The sequence below is a fragment of the Salmo salar genome, chromosome ssa22 (assembly GCF_905237065.1).
Source record: "Salmo salar chromosome ssa22, Ssal_v3.1, whole genome shotgun sequence".
NCBI classification, from domain to species: domain Eukaryota; kingdom Metazoa; phylum Chordata; class Actinopteri; order Salmoniformes; family Salmonidae; genus Salmo; species Salmo salar.
In genome coordinates, this window is record NC_059463.1 from 24878867 (window position 1) to 24895910 (window position 17044).

General features: G+C 48.2%; 1 protein-coding gene across 8 annotated transcripts in view; it reads right to left on the reverse strand.

The window, feature by feature from the left end:
• LOC106583049 (paired box protein Pax-7) overlaps window positions 1-17044 on the reverse strand; it is a 61993-nt gene that overhangs the window by 3694 nt on the left and 41255 nt on the right. For all 8 annotated transcript variants that reach the window (XM_014166816.2, XM_014166817.2, XM_014166813.2 and 5 more), the window contains exon 8: window positions 393-642. In XM_014166816.2, the coding sequence (XP_014022291.1) occupies window positions 393-642 (250 nt within the window). The remainder of the gene's footprint in view (window positions 1-392; window positions 643-17044) is intronic.

Consider the following 17044-nt stretch of genomic DNA (forward strand, 5'->3'; position numbering starts at 1 on the left):
TGTGTGTGTGTGTGTGTGTGTGTGTGTGTGTGTGTGTGTGTGAGAGAGAGAGGGGTGGCTAAGAGGACAGGGTGCCCCTCAGGGTGTGTTAGTGTCTTTGAAGTGGCCCTCTCCTTGTTCCCAGCTAAGCAGAGCAGAGTGGGGTGTGACTAAGCCAGGCAGCACCGGAGGGTGAATCATAGGCCTTTATCAGACAGACCAGGAGTCAAAGGTCAGGGGGCAGCTCGGCCCAGGAGGTGGGCACCATTTCCTCTAATTACAGTACCACTGGTTCCATTTCATATGAGGTGGAAGACATGCAGGAGACTTGTATTGGTAAGGAGGTCAGATGGGAAAGGCATACAAACACTCACTTCCTCACATTCACACATAAATGCAGATGCAGTACTTACTCTGTCCATACTGACTGTACTGGTATCCGGCAGTGACGGGGTCCACACTGTAGCTGGTGGCACTGTAGGTGGGGGGGCAGTAGGACTGGGAGGAGGCCAGGCTGTCCACCCCCTTGATGGAGTCAGAGCGCTGGCTGCAGCTGGCTGAGATGGAGTTGGAAGACTCCAGGCTGCCGTGGAGAGGGGAGATGGAGAAGTCATGCTGGGACTGGGAGGGCACGGCGTTGGGGTTACTCAGGATGCTCATCACCTAGGGAGGGCAGAGGGGAGACAGAGAGGGGGGGGGTTAGAGAGGCCTAGGTCCTAAACAACACATGGATGGGATTGAGTGAGCTATCACATTAGTGAGTTGTACAGAGGCAGCTTAAAAAACAACTATTTAACTTTGAAACACGGACCAACAAAAAAGTCTTGAAGTCACTAAAAAAGGACAGGGGTGAGAGAGAGAGATGGGGTGAGAGAGGGAAAGAAAGAGGTGCCAGTGAGTTCAGTGTTTAGCGTGGGGACAGCGAGGGGGACAGCGCGGGACAGCACGGGGGACAGCGAGGGGGACAGCACGGGGACAGCGCGGGGGACAGCACGGGGACAGCGCGGGGACAGCACGGGGACAGCGCGGGGGACAGCGTGGGGACAGCGAGGGGGACAGCGCGGGGACAGCACGGGGGACAGCGAGGGGGACAGCACGGGGGACAGCGAGGGGGACAGCACGGGGGACAGCGAGGGGGACAGCGCGGGGACAGCGCGGGGGACAGCGAGGGGACAGCGCGGGGGACAGCGAGGGGAACAGCACGGGGGACAGCGAGGGGGACAGCGCGGGGACAGCGCGGGGGACAGCGAGGGGACAGCGAGGGGGACAGCGCGGGGGACAGCGCGGGGGACAGCGCGGGGGACAGCGCGGGGGACAGCGTGGGGACAGCGAGGGGGACAGCGCGGGGACAGCACGGGGGACAGCGAGGGGGACAGCGCGGGGGACAGCGTGGGGACAGCGAGGGGGACAGCGCGGGGACAGCACGGGGGACAGCGAGGGGGACAGCGCGGGGGACAGCGCGGGGGACAGCGAGGGGGACAGCGCGGGACAGCACGGGGGACAGCGAGGGGGACAGCGCGGGGGACAGCACGGGGGACAGCGCGGGGGACAGCGAGGGACGGCGGGGGACGGCGGGGGGACAGCGCGGGGGACAGCGAGGGGAACAGCACGGGGACAGCGCGGGGACAGTGTGGGGACAGCGAGGGGGAGAGCGCGGGGACAGCGTGGGGGACAGCGCGGGGACAGCGCGGGGGACGGCGGGGGACAGCGCGAGGGACAGCGAGGGGAACAGCACGGGGACAGCGCGGGGACAGTGTGGGGACAGCGCGGGGGACAGCGAGGGGAACAGCGCGGGGACAGCGAGGGGAACAGCACGGGGACAGCGCGGGGACAGTGTGGGGACAGCGAGGGGGAGAGCGCGGGGACAGCGCGGGGGACAGCGCGGGGACAGAAGGGTCTCAGGGTGATTATAGAACCACCAGCAGTGCCAGACAGCCCCTGTATATCCCAGAGCCTGGGGGCTGGAGGAGGCCTGAGGCCTACACACCACAACAAGCACTGAGGGAGTCCCTAATCCCCAGCTCCTAGCCATCTCATGAATAGTAATGGAGTTGGAAGCAGTAAACGATCCCCTTAGATCAGATCCCCACACAAATAGGCTCTACTAGCCTCACCGAAGGGCCTACTGCCAGTATAAGTTACATTTACGGCTAGGGTAAGTATTAGGAGTGCTATTTATACAGCATGAGTGCATTTATTTAATACTCTGCAATATCATTTCATATTCCTCTACAGATGTAGGCATAGCAGGAAATGCAAACTTGCAGTGTATTTGAGGTTTAAACAACTTTTAAAGATTGTAATTTCCATTTAGAAATTTCAGACTTGTTTGCCCTATCAAATCCTACAAAAAATGTCCATAATTATAATCCACATAATCATTTACATTTCCTGTTGCTGTAGGATAATTTTCCTACTGTAGCAAACTGGTTCAAATTAAGATCCTACATCTGTACACAATCATGAGTTAACAAATAATAATCCAGTAGTGCTGTGAATGTTATTATCTCCATTAGACTAGAGGCACAGGCATCACCACAACGCAGTGCAGATGGATGTTTCTACTGAGCTTCTGCCCTACACTTAAAATGTTGAATTAGACTTATGTTTCCCTTTTAGGAAAGCAGAGGGGGAGACTCTTAATGGGGGAATTGGTCCCACATATGCTTCCCTTCTATTGCATGGAAGCATCCTCCTCAACATCAGGTTTACGTTGTGTCTCGCTACGCTGGGCTGGCCTTTGGCGCTTTGGCTGCTAAACCAATTAGCTCATCATGGAGGTGGTTACACACACACACACACACACACACACACACACAAAAGGTTTAAACACAGTTCACAGAGCTGGTGCTGTGGTGCAAAATATCCTAGAGAAGGACAGGGCTCCAGTCAATCTCCAGAGTGGACATCTAAGAAACCTTTATACTGTAGAACTTCTTCACTGCATACGTATGCAGTCATACTGCTCAGCAATGCATAGCCAGACACACACACCGCATAGGGAAAATGGATCTTATTCCACAAATTAATCATATTCTGAAAAAAAAAAGTATCTGAGGAAATATGAAGCACTTGAGGCACATCAGAGACATAAAGGCTGGTTAGCGATTTCCCAACAATCAGGTGCTGTGCTCGAATCAGCCTTATTACTATTCATAGGTTTAACTAGCTCCTCAAAAGAGAAGGCTACTTTCATGGACAATTTTATAATAGATTTTTTTTTTCTTCAAGATTGCAAAGAAGTTTGCCGTTTTAAAAAAAGAGAGGAAGGTGTATGTAACCATGTGTCTGGAAGGTTGTATCCTAGAGATGCCTCTCGTAAAATCACTCAGATGATTTTGGTCAACTTTTGCTGGAGGGGGGAAAGGTAAGCTCCTCGATTGAGCCTGGTTCATATTAGCTATCTGTAATGTCCTACTGCTTTCACACAGCTAAACAAAAATCAATGCCATTTCACCACTTCCCCTTATTATCTGATGTGGGTGGAGATATGGATGATGCTGAGTATCAGCTGCAGGGTGTAAAACATACCCTCAACAGGCCTTTAGACCGGCTCTGCTTCAGAACAACACCACTCAATACACACTTAACTAACACCCTCACTCTCTTTCAGAACAGCCCTCCACTACACCCCTGCCTCCCTCCTCCTCCCTCTGTCTCTCCGTACAGCGTCCTCAGTGTTCGTTTGTTGTTTGACTTTGTGCTAGGGCTGTTGGAGGAGATAATGTGAGACAGGAGCAGTTTAAAGGACACTGCTCCAGGGCGTTCCCTGCCTCGCTCTCTACAGATAGATTACTTTATAAATAATAATAAAAAACTAATTAATTCTCTCAACTTCTGAGCCCTCCAGCCCCGCGGCGGAGTGAATGGAGAACTGGAAGTTGATACAATGTGCATCCTTTCAGATAAACAAATAGAGCATTTGTGACACAAAAAGAGGTTCTTTCATACCCTGCTAATTTCCTTAACAGTCAAATTATATTTTTGTGTCTGCTTAAATGTTTGACGAGCCTTTGCTCTTTGTTGAATTTCCTTCCAGAATAAAATGTAACTTGTTGTGAGGAAGTTGACTGACTGAAAAAGCGAAAGGCAATATTTCCTTAGGCTACGACAAAAGAGGAAAAAATGTCATAATTTTCTTACACTAAATTCCCCACAGTGACATATTCAAACCACAGTTTCAAAGAGATGCCTTCGTCACATTGTTATTTAATACCCTTCATTATCACTACTTATGAAGCACCCAATGTAATATCCCTAAACAATATTTACATTATATCTTTACAGTCATGTAATGTGCTATGCTCATCTTAACCCTTGACTGACCACAGAGAGTTTCAAGTTCCTTGGTGTCCACTTTGCTAAGGACCTCATGGTCCAAACACACCAACACAGTCGTGAAGAGGGCACGACAACACCGCTTCCCCCTAAGGAGGCTGAAAAGATTTGGCATGGGCCCTCAGATCTTTAAAAAGTTCTACAACTGCACCATTGAGAGCATCTTGACTGGCTACATCACAGCTTGGTATGGCAACTACTCAGCATCCGACCGCAAGGCGCTACAGAGGGTAGTGTGTACGGACCAGTACATCAATGGGGTTGAACTCCCTGCCATCCATGACCTCTATACCAGGCGGTGTCAGAGGAAGGCCCTAAAATTGTTCAAAGATTCCAGCCACCCAAGTCATAGACTGTTCTCTCTGCTACCGCACGGGAAACGGTACCGGAGTGCTAAGTCTTGGACCAAAAGGCTCCTGAACAGCTTCTACTCTAAGCCATAAGACTGCTGAACAGCTTCTACTCTAAGCCATAAGACTGCTGAACAGCTTCTACTCTAAGCCATAAGACTGCTGAACAGCTTCTACTCTAAGCCATAAGACTGCTGAACAGCTTCTACTCTAAGCCATAAGACTCCTGAACAGCTTCTACTCTAAGCCATAAGACTCCTGAACAGCTTCTACTCTAAGCCATAAGACTGCTGAACAGCTTCTACTCTAAGCCATAAGACTGCTGAACAGCTTCTACTCTAAGCCATAAGACTCCTGAACAGCTTCTATTCTAAGCCATAAGACTCCTGAACAGCTTCTACTCTAAGCCATAAGACTCCTGAACAGCTTCTACTCTAAGCCATAAGACTCCTGAACAGCTTCTACTCTAAGCCATAAGACTCCTGAACAGCTTTTACTCTAAGCCATAAGACTCCTGAACAACTTCTACTCTAAGCCATAAGACTCCTGAACAGCTTTTACTCTAAGCCATAAGACTGCTGAACAATTTCTACTCTAAGCCATAAGACTCCTGAACAGCTTCTACTCTAAGCCATAAGGCTCCTGAACAGCTTGTACTCTAAGCCATAAGACTCCTGAACAGCTTCTACTCTAAGCCATAAGACTCCTGAACAGCTTCTACTCTAAGCCATAAGACTGCTGAACAGCTTCTACTCTAAGCCATAAGACTGCTGAACAGCTTCTACTCTAAGCCATAAGACTGCTGAACAGTTAATCAAAACTACCCGGACTATCTGCACTGATCCTTTTTGCACACACACTGGACTCTCCCCACACACTGGACTCTCCCCACACACTAGACTCTCCCCACACACTGGACTCTCCCCACACACTGGACTCTCCCCACACACTCACACATACTTACACTGACACTCCAACACATACACTCACTCACTCACTCACTCACTCACTCACTCACTCACTCACTCACTCACTCACTCACTCACTCACTCACTCACTCACTCACTCACTCACTCACTCACTCACTCACTCACTCACTCACACATAATCACCACACACACACATACACACTCATCACATATGCTGCTGCTACTGTCTATTATCTATCCTGTTGCCTAGTCACTTTACCCCTACCTACAGTGATCGGAAAGTATTCAGACCCCTTGACTTTTTATACATTTTGTTACGTTACAGCCTTATTCTAAAATTGATTGAAAATATATATTTTTTATCAATCTACACACAATACCCCATAATAACAAAGCGAAAACAGGTTTTTAGAAATGTTTGCTGATTTATAAAACATAAAAAACATAAATGCCTTATTTACTTAAGTATTCAGACCCCTTGCAACGAGATTCGAAATTGAGTTCAGTTGCATCCTGTTTCCATTGATCATCCTTGAGATGTTTCTACAACTTGATTGGAGTCCACCTGTGGTAAATTCAATTGAATGGACATGATTTGGAAAGGCACACACCTGTCTATATAAGGTCCCACAGTTGACAGTGCATGTCAGAGCAAAAAACCAAGCCATGAGGTCGAAGGAATTGTCCATAGAGATCCGAGACAGGATTGTGTTGATGCACAGATCTGGGGAAGGGTACCAAAAAATGTCTGCAGCATTGAAGGTCCCCAAGATCACAGTGGCCTCCATCATTCTTAAATGGAAGAAGTTTGGAACCACCAAGACTCTTCCTAGAGCTGGCTGCCTGGCTGAACTAAACAATTGGGGGAGAAGGGCATTGGTCAGGGAGGTGACCAAGAACCCGATGGTCACTCTGACAGAGCTCTAGAGTTCCTCTGTGGAGATAGGAGAACCTTCCAGAAGGACAACCATCTCTGCAGCACTCCACCAATCAGGCCATTATGGTAGAGTGGCCAGACGGAAGCCACTCCTCAGTAAAAGGCACATGACAGCCTGCTTGGAGTTTGCCAAAAGGCACCTAAAGGACTCTCAGACCATGAGAAACAAGATTCTCTGGTCTGATGAAACAAAGATTGAACTCTTTGGCCTGAATGCCAAGCGTCACATCTGGAGGAAACCTGGCACCATCCCTACGGTGTAGCATGATGGTGGCAGCATCATGTTGTGGGGATGTTTTTCAGTGGTAGGGACTGGGAGACTAGTCAGGATCGAGGGAAAGATGAACGGAGCAGAGAGATCCTTGATGAAAACCTGCTCCAGAGTGCTCAGGACCCCAGACTGGGGTGAAGGTTCACCTTCCAACAGGACAACAACCCTAAGACTGTAACGTAACAAAATGTGGAAAAAGTCAAGGGGTCTGAATACTTTCCGAATGCACTGTATGTACATATCTACCTCAATTACCTCATAGCCCTGCACATCGACACAGTACTGGTACCCCATGTATATAGCATGGGGTACCAGTGCTATATATTCCTTGTGATACTATATATTTTTTTTCTGTTATTATTATTATTATTATTATTATTATTGTTTTTATTTTATTTGACTGGGTTCTGAATTGTTGGGAAGGGTCTGTAAGTAAGCATTTCACTGTTACTCTACAGCATGTGACAATAAACATGTCATTGAATTTGATCAGGTCAGAATGCACCTGTTAATCCAGTGACCTGCACTACCCACAGACAGATGAAAATGTTCACTATACCTGTACATTTTTTCATTTTCACTAAAATATTTCACAGACAAAGTTTTTGCATCTGAAAGAAATAGTGATACAGTATAAGCAAAAGAGAGAAAGAGATATAAAACGAGGGGAAAGAGGAGAGGAGACAGAAAGAGAGAGTGTGAGAGAGAGGATTTGGGAAGTACAAAGACTCCTCTAGGACTAAAGTTGGCCTGAGGGCCAGCCTGCCTGGAGAGCTGATAGGACAGCCCTGTGTTCCATTCCCGGCACCGGCGCCCGCGCCAATACACCCCACTCCACAAACTCTGCTCTTAATCTGCGCAAGACTGGATTAGCTCCCCTCTCACCGATAGCTCCCGTTCTGCCCAAATCGAATGCCCGCAAGATGTACCTTTAAGTTCGGCAGAGGTCACCGGGGCAGAGAGGAGAAAATAAGCACTCCAAATGTCTGGAAGTTATCCCGAGGGGCACAGAATAACATCTCCCACCTTGGCAGATCTGCCTGGCTGATACACGCCTCAGCTGGGAATGACTTAAGATCAGGGATGATGATGACACCAGATTTGGGTCGATTTTTCAAGGCCAGTCCTGTGGGTGTGATTACAGAGATTAAATATATGGTTGAATTCACTGACCTATAAGTCAAGTAAATTGAGTATACTGTGTGGTTAGTGTTGGGTTATTGAGGAACCAAATACATGTTAATAGAAAATAATTCAAACTTGTGCAATGACTAAAATGATTAGGAATATTCCATATCAAATACGGAATATTTGAAAATTATTTCTGAGAACTGGTCGAAAAAATACTTTGAATCCCATATTACTCCAAATCTAATTGAAACCTTATTTTACTGGTCAATTCAAGAATGCAGGGTAAAATGATTTTGCGATGAACAAAATGAAGTCAAACTTACAAATCAAATAAACAGCATAAATTCCTTCATTTTGAAAACAACTAGGAAAGAGAATAAAGTACTTAAAGATCAAGGATTCTTTCTAAAGAGTCAATAGAGCAGTGCAACCCCAAGTCCAGCCCCCCCTCCCCCTCATCCCTCCTCCTCACATGAGAGGGGCAGCTCAGCAGGCAGTAAGGCCCCTCATCTAGGCAGACAAAATGATTATTTAAAAATAACAGAGATTGCATAAATTGAATGAAAGCGTTTTGGTCACGGTGGAGGTGGTGGGAGCAGTGTGGGGCCAGGACGCAGACGGCAGCGTTGGTGGCAGACAGCAGATGACGGGCCCTGGCCTGCGTGTCAGCGCGTTAATTGGCCGCGGCACGTTAATCAAAAGTGAAAAGTGTCTTCCGCCGCCAATGCTAAGGAGAGACAGAGACAGGAGGAAGAGAGGGGGAGGATGGGGAGTAGAGAGAGTGGAGGGAAAGAGAGAGAGAGAAATAGGTATTTGAAGAGTGTGGGGTGTATGGCACGGAAGGGGGGTGTTAATTGTGTTCAATTAAGTGCCTGATTGGCATTGACAGATTCTGGGCATTGACATGCCGGGCACAGATGAGGATGATTAGCGGGCATTGGAACAAGCTGTCACTTCTCACAACATTAGCCATACTACCACAGTGTCCCCCAGACTCTCTACTCCGCTCTCTAACACTTCTCCCCACAAACACTGAGCTGCACCATTTTTCAAACAGCTAAACTGGAGACTTAAACAAACAGAATATCAAACGAAATTCCACAAGATACTAAAGCTAGAATCCTTCATTGAAACCATTACAAAGCATGCTCCCCACCCCCTGTTTTGCAATGGGATGGGGCTGGAGAAACGGAACCACTCTCAAATTCATAGAAAGAGCTATAGTTGCAAGGACTGACCATCTATGATATCAAATGTATAATTGTAACCATGTTTTGGGGCTATACGGTGTTTACCTTGTTTACAAACATTGTAGTAAAACAAGCTTATATTTTGGTCAACAAATGGATGTAGCAAGCAATATTTCATCAAATGTAAATGGAGAATAATAGCTTTGTAATAGATTTGATTAAATACATTTTCTTCTCTGACCCATTCCCCGCCCCCACGCGTCTTGTCTATCCTTGTGTTCAATGGAGCACAGCTGCTTGCTACTAGCCAGAGAAAGGACTCCCTCCTAAACGGCCCACTGTGCATGCAGGGCCCCTCACTAACCAGAGGTTACGTCTATTGGGCTGCAATTGGAGAACGTGTGGGGAGCAATCCTCTATTCTCTGCTAGTGATATGCTTGAGTTACTATGGGATGGATTCAGCCACCAGGAACAAGAGCAACCCACTCCAATACAAACACACACACAGACACACACGCACGCACACACACACTGCAACTCACCTCGCACCGGCGCTTCTGCCAAATTAAACGGCAGATTTTCTGATTCCAGCAGAGAGGTTTCAGTGAGGCAGGGCTGTGTGTGTGAGGGAGCAGCTCGGAGAGGAAAGCGAGGCGGATCGGGGAGCGCGCGGGGGGGGTTGTTTGCTAAAACCAGCAGGAGCCAGGCCTAGTGAAAAATGTCAGGTCAAATTGTTCTTGACAGTGTTAATATCTGCACCTCATAGTCATAATTACATGTAAATAAATAGTGAAATAGCTCTCAGCTGGATACTGAGAGGAGCGGGCTGCTACACCAGACAACCAGCTGGGGACCAAACCACCTCACATATTCTAATTTAACTGGCCCACGAGAAGGAGGAAGAGAAATACAGAGGGAGAGAGAAATACAGAGGGAGAGAGAGCGAGAGACAAGACAGAGAGACAGAGAGACAGAGAGACAGAGAGACAGAGAGAGAGAGCGAGAGAGAGAGAGAGAGAGAGAGAGAGAGAGAGAGAGAGTGAGATATGGCCAGAGACAGAGTATTAATCACGTCCATGCACCTGTCAGAGAGGCATCTGGAACTAACAGGAAACACATGCAGCCAGACAACATCCCCAACCTCCAGACGGCTAGCAAGGCAGGTTGACTGCAGCCCGGCCCTGCTGCGACCCTGCCACCCCCTGACCCCTTCCACAGAGGTCACAACAGTGTGCATACCTCATACACCAGACTTCACTTCACCTGCCTCAGCATTAACACTTCCCGCTCCAACAAGTGGAAGGTAAGAGACTGTGAATATTAATAATAATAATAGTAACACTTGGTTATAATAATATGAAATAGAGTAGAGAAAATAATGCCACAAATCTATGGAATAAAACTTCTTCGGTATGTTCCACAGTGTACGCCGGTGTGTAATTGGTATTCAAGATAGGATCGATGTGCCTACACTTTAATAAAGGCAATACCATTCTCCATCTTATAGTCATTTTGTCTGTGTGGGACACACGTGAATCCGTCTCAGTCATGTCCTACTTCAATCATCAACTTCTAGAATTTACTGAAATGTATATTGGCTGCCTCTGCAAGATAAATGTAAATCGCATTCCTTTATATTGACTATTTATCAGGATGCAACAGCTCACTTTCTGCAGGAAATATCTCTTACCCGCACACAACACCCTTGCATTTAAATAGCATTTTTATTGTCCGCCATAGCCTTTCATCTGGGTGTGGGGAGAAGAGCTGCCTCTCCAGGGGGAGAGCGAGAGCGACGGAGAGAGAAAGAGAGAGAGAAAGAGAGAGCGAGAGAGAGAGCGAGAGAGAGAGAGAGCGAAAGAGAGAGTAGACGTACTATTGGCAAGAGTTGTCAAAAAAAGAGAAGGGGAAAGGTTGGTAGATAATAAATAAATGAAACCACATCCAAAGATATTTCTTTGAAACGAGAAGCAAAGAGCGTATTGGTTTCACTTAGCTGCTCTAGGGGGGTTAGAGGTTGAGGTATAGAGAACGCAGGCATGGAACCAACCACAGATAGAGAGCCCATTAACTGGTAAGGAGAGTACAAGCCTGTTTGGGAAAAACATTTGACCTTTGCATCACATAAAATACCCACGCTAAAAGCACCTAAAACACCATTCCATCTGATACATAGCTAAACACAGACAAAGCCCCATATCGCCAATGTTTGTGCTTGTATATTTGTGATACCAGCAATCCTTTCCTCCGAGTTCAGACGTGTTAAACAAGCAGCAAGCCCTAATAATCTATGCTAAAACATATAGCCAGTGGATATGATTTACACTCTCATGATTCTCTTGGCAGCTGCCAACAGCAGATCTCTTTCTTTTTTTTAAGCCTCTTATATCTTTTTTTATACTTGCCAAATTGAAACAGTATTTGTTTTAATGGAAGTTCTAATTAACGTCTATGTATTCCCCCTCTTGCTCTGCGAGAGGCTGAGCTATGAATGCAGGCTATGTACTCATCCCCTTTGATTTCTTGTCAGTAGAGCTTGCCAGCTGACATGGTGCCTGGTGAGAGGCTTAATGCCCAACTTTTAATAATGTGGGGGACTACATGAGTCTCCCTCTCTCATTGGTATTCAGGTGCAGGATGTCTTGTTAGAAGTCAGAGAGGGGGAGGAATGGAGTCAGAGCCTCTAGATTGTTCCCTCCATCTCTCTCTCTCTCCCTCTTTCTGGCAATGACTAATGTTGGCGTCTTAAATAGAATTCATCCCATTTTTAAAGAAGCGTCAGTGCTCGCTAATGGAAGAGAAGAGCGGCAGCGGCAGTTTGGAGTCTCCCCTGGCTTATCTCTGTTAGACAGTTGGGGAAGTCGCTAGCGTTGCGAGCGTAGCGTGGTGTCAGCAGGCGTGGTGTCAGTGTGCATGGTGTCAGCGTGCGTTGTGTCAGCTTGGCGTGGTGTCAGCGTGCGTGGTGTCAGCGTAGCGTGGTGTCAGCGTAGCCTGGTGTCAGCGTGCGTGGTGTCAGCTTGGCGTGGTGTCAGCTTGGCGTGGTGTCAGCGTGCGTTGTGTCAGCGTGAGTGGTGTCAGCTTGGCGTGGTGTCAGCTTGGCGTGGTGTCAGCGTGCGTGGGGTCAGCGTGCGTGGTGTTAGCGTGCGTGGTGTCAGCGTGCGTGGTGTCAGCGTGCGTGGTGTCAGCGTGCGTGGTGCGGTGCAAAGCAGGCAGCCAGGCAGGCCTAGGGACACAGATCAAAGGGAGGCAGGGGTGAGAGCCGCTCTGCCTCTGATCCCCTGTGTGTGTGTGTGTGTGTGTGTGTGTGTGTGTGTGTGTGTGTGTGTGTGTGTGTGTGTGTGTGTGTGTGTGTGTGTGTGTGTGTGTGTGTGTGTGTGTGTGTGTGTGTGTGTGTGTAGGCCCAGCCCACTCCCACAGCACCACAGGCCCTCCTCACACACATGGTCCCTCTAATTCCAAAACTCACATCCCTTCAAGAACAGGGTAAAACGGAACGCTAACTAACTAGCATGGTTTAATCCTAACACACATAACCCTTTACATTTGTGGAATATCTTATAGTTATACTTTTTGCCATTTGGGAAAAATAAATAAATACATAGAAAATAATCTATGCTGAATCCATAAGGATTGGTAGCCTTACTATGTACATACTGCATCACTTCACTTTGACCTAATCAGTCCTCTTGACCTGTTTGATCCATTCCAGGTTTGATCCAAAGGGTCAAATATGTTTAAAACTCCTTTATTTCACAGTAATAACTGGCAGGTATAGACGTGTTTTTCAGCTGTAGTATGATCAACAACCCACTACACCCTGTGTGTGGTTGATCAACTGACAGTATTTTCCTGTATGTTATTTCACTCAGAGAGAGACAATGTATCGTGTCCCGCTGTATGTTATCCTCAACTTCAACATCCCTGGGATTTGTCTAAACACTTTGCAATGTTTGTACTTCATTACAGAGGGCTTCTTCCTTTAGAAGTAGGTTAGAACACAAACTCTTGGTACTGTTGAAGCCTCATGAGGAGCAGTTGTTTTCTCTCCTCTCCCAGCAGGTGTCCCTGTCATGCAATAAAGAGGAACTCAGCCCAAACGGCTGCCAAAGAACACATCTCCCAAGAACAGCTAGTGCTTCAAAGGCTTATAAGGAGTTTCCTATGACCTGATATTGTTTCTGGAGAAGATGTAGACCACCTAAGCTATGGTTACACTTCCTTTTACAGTGATGGTTCACCATGCCATAACCAGGTACAGTAGGCTTTGTAAATAAAATATAGCTACCTGTGCTTAAAATGGATAACAGATAGACTGTCGGAACTTGGAACATTTAGAACAAATTCAAGGCTACATTTCATTAGAACAAATGTGAAATTGTATTTATTTTGCTGTAAGTTATTGGCCATGTCCGAATGACAATATTTATGTTCTAAATAGTAGCCTTTAAGGTATGCCAAAATGTTAAGTTTTACAGTATGTGAAAGTTTGAAACCTGAGTATGCTTTAATTGCCAGGATGCCGTACTCATTTAGGCTTTTCATTTCGTAGAATTTTGCTGCACACTATTGAGGAAGAGAATCGTCTTTTCACGACCAAGTGTGTTTGACAACAGCTGATAATCAGAATAGGGGACAAGAACTACAATATGAACGAAAGGTGGGGAACGCACAATTGCGCATTACATGACGCCTTCTCAGCAAGGATGAGTAATATGTTGTTATTTGTTGCTTAGTGCATATGTTTTTACTAAACAGTACATTCTAAATAGTCTATAGTACTATTAGTACACAGTATGTAGTTTTAGTAAGTAGTAGGCAAGAGCGCCATTATGCCTTTAAGGACCAGGAAATGCGTAGAGCTAAGTTGTCACGTCCTGACCAGTAAAGGGGTTATTTGTTATTGTAGTTTGGTCAGGACGTGGCAAGGGGTGTTTGTTTTATGTGTTTCGGGGTTTTAGGTTTAATGTTCTATGTTAGTATATTTCTATGTTCGTTCTAGTCTTTCTTTTCTATGTTTAGTTTATTGGGTTGACCTTCAATTGGAGGCAGCTGTTCCTCGTTGCCTCTAATTGAAGGTCCTATTTAGTAGGGGTGTTTTTTCATGGGTTTTTGTGGGTAGTTGTTCCGTATGTAAGCTGTGTGCCTTACAGGACAGTTTTTTCGTCGTTGTTTTTTGTTAAGTGTTTATTTTGGTTTTCTTCATAATAAAGAAGATGAGCATACACATTGCCGCTGCGTTTTGGTCCCATCCTTACGACGAACGTGACAGAACTACCCACCACCAATGGACCAAGCAGCGGAGGAAGGAGCAGCAGAGGGATTTGGAGTCATGGACATGGGAGGACATTTTGGACGGGGCAGGACCTTGGCACCAGGCTGGGGAGTAGCAGCGACCTAAGGAGGAGCTGGAGGCAGCCAAGGCGGAGCGGCGTCATTACGAGGCATTATACGCGCAGATTGGCAAGTGTGAGAGGCAGCCCCAATAAAAAAAGTTGGGGGGGCACACGGGAAGAGTGGCCAGGTCAGGTAATAGACCTAAGCCAACTCCCCGTGCTTATTATGGGGAGCAGCGGATCATGAGAGCGCCTCTATGCGGAAGTGCACACGATCTCGCCCATATGCACGCACAGTCCGGTGAGAGCGATCCCAGCCCCTCGCAAGTGCCGTGCTAGAGTGGGCATCCAGCCAGGTAGGAGTATGCCTGCGCAGCACATCTGGCCACCAGTGCGTCTCCTAGGCCCAGGCTACCCTGCGCCTGCTCTATGCACGGCAGCCATCAGGCCTCTGCACAGCCCAGTTCGCCCTGTGCCAGCACTCCACTCGTGCAGGGCTACTGTTACCACCCAGCCAGGACGGGTTGTGCAGGCTGTGCACTCCAGACCTCCAGTGCTTGTTCATGGCCCGGTGTATCCAGTTCCTGCTCCTCGCACTAGCCTTGAGGTGCGTGTCTCCAGTCTGGTGCCTCCAAAGCCAGCACCACGCACCAGGCCTCCAGTGCGTCAGCCCAGTCCAGTACGTCCTGCTCCTGCTCCTCGCACTAGCCCTGTGGTGCGTGTAAATAGTCTGGCGCCTCCAATGCCAGCCCCACGCATCAGGCCTTCAGTGTGCAGTCCCTGTCCAGAGCTTCCGGTGACAGTTCCCCGTCTAGTGCTTCCGGCGATGTCCTACAGTCCAGAGCCTGCAGAGACGGCCCACAGTCCAGAGCCTGCAAAGACGGCCCACAGTCCGGAGCCTGCAGAGACGGCCCACAGTCCGGAGCCTGCAGAGACGGCCCACAGTCTGGAGCCTGCAGCGACGGCCCACAGTCTGGAGCCTGCAGCGACGGCCCACAGTCTGGAGCCTGTAGAGACGGCCCACAGTCCGGAGCCTGTAGAGACGGCCCACAGTCCGGAGCCTGCAGAGACGGCCCACAGTCCGGAGCCTGCAGAGACGGCCTACAGTCCGTAACCTGCAGAGACGGCCTACAGTTCGGAGCCTGCAGAGTCGCCCTACAGTCCGGAGCCTGCGCAGCCAGAGTCGCCCTACAGTCCGGAACCGGCGCAGCCAGAGTCGCCCTCCAGTCCGGAACCGGCGCAGCCAGAGTCGCCCTCCAGTCCGGAACCGGCGCAGCCAGAGTCGCCCTCCAGTCCGGAACCGGCGCAGCCAGAGTCGCCCTCCAGTCCGGAACCGGCGCAGCCAGAGTCGCCCTCCAGTCCGGAACCGGCGCAGCCAGAGTCGCCCTACAGTCCGGAACCGGCGCAGCCAGAGTCGCCCTACAGTCCGGAACAGGCGCTCCCGGAGTCGCCCTACAGTCCGGAGCTCCCAGAGTCGCTCTCCAGTCCGGAGCTCCCAGAGTCGCCCTCCAGTCCGAGGTCTCCAGCGACGCGTATCAGCCCGAGGTCTCCAGCAACGCGCATCAGCCCGAGGTCTCCAGCGACGCGCCTCAGCCCTGAGCCTTCAGCGGGGGTGGACAGGTTAGGTTGGGGACTAAGGCCGGAGCCTGAGCCACCTCCATAGTGGAGGATTGGGGGGGGTGTAGCACAAGAACCGTCGGTGACAGTGCCCCCCCTCCCTCCCTTCCCTCCCTTTAGTTTGGGATTCTTTTTGTTTTGGGGTTTATTTTTGTGTTTTTTCGTTTGAGGTGCATCCGGGGTCTGCACCTTTTTGGGGGGGGGGGGGTACTGTCACATCCTGACCAGTAAAGGGGTTATTTGCTATTGTAGTTTGGTCAGGACGTGGCAGGGGGTGTTTGTTTTATGTGTTTCGGGGTTTTTGGTTAATGTTCTATGTTAGTATATTTCTATATTCGTTCTAGTCTTTCTATTTCTATGTTTAGTTTATTGGGTTGACCTTCAATTGGAGGCAGCTGTTCCTCGTTGCCTCCAATTAGAGGTCCTATTTAGTAGGGGTGTTTTTTCATGGGTTTGTTTTTTGTTTAAGTGTTTATTTTGGTTTTCTTCATAATAAAGAAGATGAGCATACACATTCCCGCTCCTGACCAGTAAAGGGGTTATTTGCTATTGTAGTTTGGTCAGGACGTGGCAGGGGGTGTTTGTTTTATGTGTTTCGGGGTTTTTGGTTAATGTTCTATGTTAGTATATTTCTATATTCGTTCTAGTCTTTCTATTTCTATGTTTAGTTTATTGGGTTGACCTTCAATTGGAGGCAGCTGTTCCTCGTTGCCTCCAATTAGAGGTCCTATTTAGTAGGGGTGTTTTTTCATGGGTTTGTTTTTTGTTTAAGTGTTTATTTTGGTTTTCTTCATAATAAAGAAGATGAGCATACACATTCCCGCTCCTGACCAGTAAAGGGGTTATTTGCTATTGTAGTTTGGTCAGGACGTGGCAGGGGGTGTTTGTTTTATGTGTTTCGGGGTTTTTGGTTAATGTTCTATGTTAGTATATTTCTATATTCGTTCTAGTCTTTCTATTTCTATGTT